The sequence below is a fragment of the Vollenhovia emeryi genome, unplaced genomic scaffold (genome assembly GCF_000949405.1).
Source record: "Vollenhovia emeryi isolate VEMERY1.0 unplaced genomic scaffold, V.emery_V1.0 DF940786.1, whole genome shotgun sequence".
Lineage (NCBI taxonomy): Eukaryota > Metazoa > Arthropoda > Insecta > Hymenoptera > Formicidae > Vollenhovia > Vollenhovia emeryi.
The window spans coordinates 1-7,187 of NW_011965580.1; the positions used below are offsets into that span (position 1 = coordinate 1).

The 7,187-nt window shown below is 45.9% G+C and overlaps 4 protein-coding genes across 4 annotated transcripts; all 4 read left to right on the forward strand.

The window, feature by feature from the left end:
• The first annotated feature begins 268 nt into the window (after window positions 1-268).
• On the forward strand, window positions 269-2,671 carry LOC105555746. The gene has a single exon (XM_012002788.1). The coding sequence runs from the start codon at window positions 269-271 to the stop codon at window positions 2,669-2,671; it is 2,403 nt and encodes an 800-aa protein (XP_011858178.1).
• A 100-nt stretch (window positions 2,672-2,771) lies between these two features.
• Window positions 2,772-3,596, forward strand: LOC105555747. Its single transcript, XM_012002789.1, has one exon. The coding sequence runs from the start codon at window positions 2,772-2,774 to the stop codon at window positions 3,594-3,596; it is 825 nt and encodes a 274-aa protein (XP_011858179.1).
• Window positions 3,597-3,631: 35 nt separating this feature from the next.
• Window positions 3,632-4,864, forward strand: LOC105555749. The gene has a single exon (XM_012002790.1). The coding sequence runs from the start codon at window positions 3,632-3,634 to the stop codon at window positions 4,862-4,864; it is 1,233 nt and encodes a 410-aa protein (XP_011858180.1).
• Window positions 4,865-5,024: 160 nt separating this feature from the next.
• LOC105555750 lies at window positions 5,025-5,547 on the forward strand. The gene is made up of 2 exons (XM_012002791.1): window positions 5,025-5,149; window positions 5,217-5,547. The coding sequence occupies exons 1-2, from the start codon at window positions 5,025-5,027 to the stop codon at window positions 5,545-5,547; spliced, it is 456 nt and encodes a 151-aa protein (XP_011858181.1).
• Window positions 5,548-7,187: the final 1,640 nt, after the last annotated feature.

The window sequence follows — 7,187 nt, forward strand, 5'->3', positions numbered from 1 at the left end:
TGCGAACGGTCTGAATTCCGTAATAATTCTGTGCGAACGGTCTGAATTCCGTGATAATTCTGTGCGAACGGTCTGAATTCCGTGACAATTCTTTGTAAACGGTCTGAATTCCGTGACAATTCTTTGTAAACGGTCTGAATTCCGTGATAATTCTTTGTGAATGATCTAGGTTCCGTACATGATCGGGGCGTGATCGGGCTAGTTTCCGTGAAAGCTCAGTAAGCAGAACGGTCAAGTTAGTAAAGCGTCGAGCATCATCCAGTTGAGAATGGCGAACGAGAACGCGAGCGCGTCAAAGTTAGCGTATCGAAAGCGTGCGGCGAAGGCTTCCATGACGCGGTTGGAAACATTCGTAAATAGCATAGAGCCTCTGTCGGTAGATGTCGAGGAGGTTAAGTTGAGAGTTGAAAAATTGGACGAGGTGTATGCCACGTTCTCGGAGATTCAAATAGATCTAGCCGCGAATGGTGACACGGCATCGGAAGCGGATCAGGACGAGGAAAATGAGGAGATTGAAAACAAATATTTCCGTTTAAAGGCAGCAATGAAAAGGCTGATGAAAGATGGGTCAGTCACCACAGATGAGGGAATGCTGGAGCGCACGACTATTGCAGCAGACGAGACGGGCATTAACGATAATGAGGGGTTGCGCGTTCCAGCTGTTAACGCTAACATAAACGAGGCATTGCGCGGTCCAGCTGTTAACGCTAACATAAACGAGGCATTGCGCGTTCCAGCATTCAACGCGAACATAAGGTTGCCGCGAATCGAGTTACCTAAATTTTCCGGTGCTTATGAGGAATGGCACTCGTTCTTCGATGTGTTTGGTTCCTTAATCCATTCCAATAGGGAATTGAATGACACTCAAAGGTTTCATTACCTGAAATCTTCTCTAAAGGGTGACGCCGCCGAGGTCGTGTCGTCATTAGAAATGACCGGTGATAATTATAGGGACGCATGGGCTAGGCTCAAAGAGAGGTACGACAACAAAAGATTGATACAGAATCACATCAAGGCGATCTTCGATTTGCCGGTAGTAAAGAGGGAGGACGGCGCTGCTATCAGGCAGGTGTTGGACGGTGTGCTGAAGCACACGAGGGCTTTGCGCGCGTTAGAAAGACCCATTGAGTACTGGGGCGATCTATTGATTCACGTTATTTCGGGCAAACTAGACATCAGAACGATTAAGGAATGGGAAAATTCGATAGAATCCACACGAGTTCCTGCGTTCGACGAGCTGGTAGAATTTTTAAAGAAACGATGCCAAACGTTAGAGGCCGTAGCTAAAATCGGTAAGGGTAGCAAGGTCGATTCCAGTGCCCAGTCGGGTAACGCGAGTAGAATTAAAGGTTGCAACGTGGCCGCCACTAAATTACAGTGTTCTTGTTGCCAGGGCAATCACAGCATTTACGCATGTAAAGAATTTAAGGGATTATCAGTGGATGAACGAGTTAGGCATATAAAGTCCAAGGGTTTGTGTTTGAACTGTTTGAAGTCTAAGCACATGGTTAAAGATTGTGCCTCAGGCGGATGCAAAACGTGTAATAAACGACACAATTCCTTGCTACATAAAGAGGGTGCTAAAGAAGAATCCACGGCCGAGTCGAAAGGTGGGAAAACTACAATCGAGTCGGAATCGGAGCGAGCAGGATCCGCTGCTTGCGGGCATGCTTGTTCGGCGTACCAAGGAAGTCAGATGCTGTTATCGACCGTGATGGTCAAGGTGAAACACAAAGAGGGTCATTTCGTACAAATCAAGGCCTTATTGGATAGCGGTGCGGAATCTAATTTTGTGACGGAATCGTTAGCCAGGAGGCTAGACCTTGAACTAAGAAGCGCTAACATAGAGATCACAGGAATCAATCAACAGGTGTCCAGGGCATTGACGATGACTGAGGTATGCGTTAGGTCGAGATTCGATTCTTACGATTTCAAATTGCAGTGCATAATTCTGCCCACCATAACGAGGAAGGTCCCATATATAAGATTTGACAAACGGTCATTCGGCATACCAAACAACATTAGGCTGGCGGACCCGCAGTTCAACATCCCGTCGGAAATCGACCTGGTAATCGGGACGGAACGATTCTGGGATTTAATGTGCGCAGGACAGATCAAGATGGGTCGGGGCAAACCGACGTTGCAGAAAACCATGCTAGGATGGCTGGTAGTCGACAAGATGCTACCAACAAGACACGAATGCAAGCAATACGCCAACTGCAACCTGAGTAGTACCCGGGATCTGGATGAGGCGTTAAGGCTATTCTGGAAGCTAGATAATGTGCCAGAAAGGAGTGAATGTAGTGAGGAAGAAGCGGCATGCGAAGAGTTCTTCAAAGACACGTACGGGAGGAATGAGCAAGGCAGATTCGTGGTTAAATTGCCGATAAAGGAAGGCGTTTTGGAGAAGAGCGGTGAGTCAAGAGACATCGCGCGACGACGATTTCTTTCGTTGGAAAGGAGACTAAACAAGGATGCCGAACTAAAGAATGAATACATTCAATTCATGAGGGACTATGAACGATTGGGTCACATGAAGGAAATACATGACGCGGAAGACAAGTTGAGAATTTTCCTGCCGCATCAAGCGGTCGTGAGAAATGACAAAAGTTCCACAAGAGTTAGAGTCGTGTTCGACGCGTCGAGCAAGGAGCGGAGGAATGTCTCTTAACGACGCATTACACAAAGGTCCAACATTGCAGTCGGATTTGTTTTCGCTTCTCGTGAGGTTTCGCTGTCACAATTACATTTTAACCGCTGACATAGTGAAAATGTATAGGCAAATTTTGGTTCATAGCGACCATACGCCCTTTCAGACGATCTATTGGAGGGAAGGCCCTGATCAGCCCTTGAAGACATACGAATTGTTGACGCTGACTTACGGGACAAAGCCTGCGTCATACATAGCCGTCAAGTGTGTGCAGCAATTAGCCAAGGAGGAAGGTAAGGAATTTCCGTTAGCAGCCAAGGTCTTGATGGAAGATCTGTATATGGACGATCTCTTGACCGGCGCTGAAACCGTGGAGGAATTGGCGTCCCTAAAGGAGCAGCTAGAGGCGTTGCTGAGTTTAGGCGGGTTCGCGCTGCATAAGTGGAACAGCAACGTAGGGAATCTGGGTGAGAAAAAGGCGTTCGATTTGGGTAGCATATTCAAGTCCGAACAGGAACGCGAAACAAAATTACTGGGAATAGGCTGGTCTCCGATCACGGACACGTTGCATTTCATGGCGGCAAAACAGCAGAAAAAAGGGCGAGTTACTAAAAGAGCAATATTGTCGGAAATAGCTGGATTGTTTGATCCTTTAGGCATAATAGGTCCAGTTATCACGTCCGCGAAGATTTTAATGCAAGAGTTATGGATCTGTAAAGTGGGATGGGACGATTCCGTGCCACTGAACGTTCAGAATTCTTGGTTAGCATTCAGGTCACAGCTGTCCGACTTACATTCAACGAAAATACCTAGACTGATAGGCGCGATGGATGTACACAAAACGAGTTTGCACGGATTCAGTGACGCGAGCGAAAAGGCGTACGGGGCGTGCATATACATATATGGTGTGCGAGAATTCCAAATCGAGACATTAGTTCCAAGTTAGTATGTTCCAAGTCCAGGGTAGCACCATTGAAGGCTATGTCCTTGCCGAGGCTAGAATTGTGCGGTGCGGCATTACTGGTTAGATTAATGAACAAGGTGGTCGAAGCCTTGAAGATCGAAATAGAAGAGAGACATTATTGGACAGACTCCAAAATTGTCCTGGCTTGGATAGGTGCACCTTCAAGGAGGTGGCAGACTTTTGTGGCTAACAGAGTAAGCGAAATTCAAAGCAGCTCCTCTTCTGGCGAGTGGCATCATGTGAAGTCACGAGATAACCCGGCTGATCTAATATCGAGGGGGTCAACTCCTATGTTCTTGAACGAGTCTACATTATGGTGGGAGGGTCCGCCTTGGCTAAAGACGGCGAGCCAATTTCGAGACGCGGAAACCCTTGATGTGAGTCTGAACTGTGTTCCTGAGCAGCGTAGGCGGGTGCCGGTAGCAATAGCATTAGTCACTGCGACTGTCGTAGAATTTGAAAGATTCTCTTCTTATCCTAGGCTGCTACGCGTGCTAGCTTATGTGTTAAGGTTCGTAAATAAGTTAAGAAAGGACGAAAGTGTTTATTCAGCTAGTCATATTTCGCCGGCGGAATTAGAGAGAGCGCGAAATGTGATAATCGCATCAGTACAAGCATCGACATGGATCGAGGATATCCAAAAATTGAAAGGAGAGCGAGAGGTTAAGAGAAGTTCCAAACTAATTAGCCTGAGACCATATTTGGATACGGAGGGATTAATAAGAGTGGGCGGAAGACTGGATTGGTCGATGCTGTCCACAGATGCAAAACACCCGTTGGTAATTCCTTCCGAGCATCATCTGACGAGACTGATCAACATGGACCGTCATGTTAGGTTGTTCCACGCAGGACTTGCGGCCACCTTGGCGGCGGTGCGGTGCGAGTTCTGGCCTATATCGGGAATGAGCACTGTGAAAAGGTACTTGGCTAAATGCGTTGTTTGTAGGAAGGCGCAACCCAAGCCCTATCAGCAGATTATGGGTCAGTTACCAGAGGCGAGAGTTCAGATATCGAGACCTTTTGCGAAGGTGGGATTGGATTACTGCGGACCTATCTTTGTAAGGGATCGCGTGCGAAGAAACAGTAAGCAGTACAAAGCTTATGTGGCCATATTTGTGTGTATGGCTACAAAGGCCGTTCATATCGAATTGGTGGACGACCTGACTACTGAAGCCTTCTTAGGATCACTAAAACGGTTTGAGGCAAGAAGAGGACTGCCGTCAGACATATGTATACTCGGACAACGGTAGAAATTTTGTAGGAGCGGAAAGAGAAATTCAGCAAATTCTCAACGACCCGCAGCTTAAGGAAAGGGTTCCGTAGCATTGTTCCAGCAACGGAATAAGGTGGCATTTCATCCCACCCAGAGCGCCACATTTCGGCGGCCTATGGGAAGCGGCCGTGAAAACGATGAAGCGACACTTGAAACGTACGATAGGAAGCGCGTCTCTTACTGTGTCCGAGATGGTAACAGTGCTGAGCCAGATCGAAGCGATTATGAACTCGAGGCCTATCACACCATTATCTGAGGACCGGCGAGATCTGGGGGTGTTAACCCCGGCTCACTTCCTGATAGGAAGTGCAATGATGTGCATACCTCAGCCTGACCTACAGGACATACCAATTTCACGGCTATCAAGGTGGCAACATGCTGAGCAAATCCGGCAGAGGTTCTGGTCGCGATGGTCAAAGTATTCACTTAACTACATGTCAGCAAAGATCCAAATGGAGAACTGCAAGACAGGAGACGGTGCAAGTAGGGCAGTTGGTGATGTTGAACGAAGACGAAGCCATGCCGTGCAAGTGGACGATGGCCAGGATAATGGACATACATCCGGGGGAAGATGGAGTGGTGCGTGCGGTAACGGTACGCACGGCTAAGGGCCAGTGCAAAAGACCGATGGTGAAGCTAGCGCCGATTCCTATTGACTGAGTCCGATGGTTTAAATGCGTACATAATCCTATTAGAGTTAAGCGTTAGAATTAAGTTAGTTATAGCCATGTATTATGTGAGTGGAAGTTGTGAGAGGTTATTGTAATGGGTTATGTTGAAAACTCGTTCCTTGTTTGTCAAGGCGGGCGGCATGTTACGGCTAAGTTGTGTAGCGATTGCTGCTTTAAGCGGCGTCCATGTAAATCGGCCCCCGGGGATGGCGCGACGAGCGGCGTGCATGCGGAGAGCACGCTCGGTTTTTGTTTTTTTTTGTTATAGGTATAAGCGACGACATGTTGAGTCGAGAGAGTTCGCTTTCGCCCTCGCACGAGTTCGGTAGCGAGGCGATTCACCGGCCGACAATAAAGTTCATAGTACAACTGTGTGAGTGAGTTTTATTTACGCGAAAAGACTGGTTCGTTTCTTCCGAAAGGAAGGGGCGATATTATCGAGACGGCGATACATCCGCCGAAACAACAGTATACATGCCGTTGTAAAAAATATCATACTCTTTCGCAGTCGACTGGATATTTTGCATCTAATGCAAAGAAAGCTTGAAAACACAGATCTACTGCATTTGGCAGATTTGTTAATGTATACTTAACGTCATTCACGAGAACATAAAAAGATGTAAGATTTATAAGCGAACCCACTGCAATCACTGATGGCTGAAGTGTTAAACCTACAGCTTGAAGTTTCTCTTTCCGTTGTTGTAATATAGGTTCTAATTGTGCTATATTCTGTAAAACATAAAATTACAATGTAATAATACACATTTAAATCTAAACATACGTGTCACAAATAGTAAGATAGTTTTTCTCAAACATGTTAAAAGGAACTTACAGGAATTCGACAGATAAAGCTTTCAGCAACTTTAACTTTCGAGGGTTTCCACTTCTTTTTGTTGCCTGTCTTCACATGGCTTGAATCAAATATATATGGTAAAATAAAAAGACTTAGTACATCAACTGGTACATCTAAAATATACACATAAATATACTTTTGTGTACGTGCATGTGTGCGTGTGTGCGTGTGCGTGCGTGCTTGCTTGCTTGTACACAGGGTGAGTCTTTCCATATCCGACAAAATTTTTGAGAAGGTAGAACGGATCGAGATGAACGGAAAAGCCCTGTACCATTTTGCAATTTTCGTAATAGTTAACGAGTAATTAATTATTAAAGATCGTTGTCTTAGGCCGGCCTACTACCCAATTCGAGCGCGTGGCAAGATGTGACCGCCCGGCAATCGATATTGCTATGCGCACATCTCGCCACGCACTCGAATTGGGCGGTAGACCGGCCTAAGACGACGATTTTTAATAATTACTCGTTAACTGTTACGAAAATTGCAAAATGGTACAGGACTTTTCCGTTTATCTCGATCCGTTCTACCTTCTAAAAAATTTTGTCGGATATGGAAAGACTCACCCTGTATATGTATTGTGCATAATACTTACCATGTTTTAGTTCACATAATGCTGGGCATGCTTGTATTTTTTCAGCTATTTCTATTATGTAGGGACAAATTTCGAGCCACTTTTTTTGGAAAATAAATTTCAGAAGACTTCTACCGACCTCACAACTACCGACTTCACAACAATTGACGCCTTTTAAAAAATTGTATATCTACTCCATCACGAG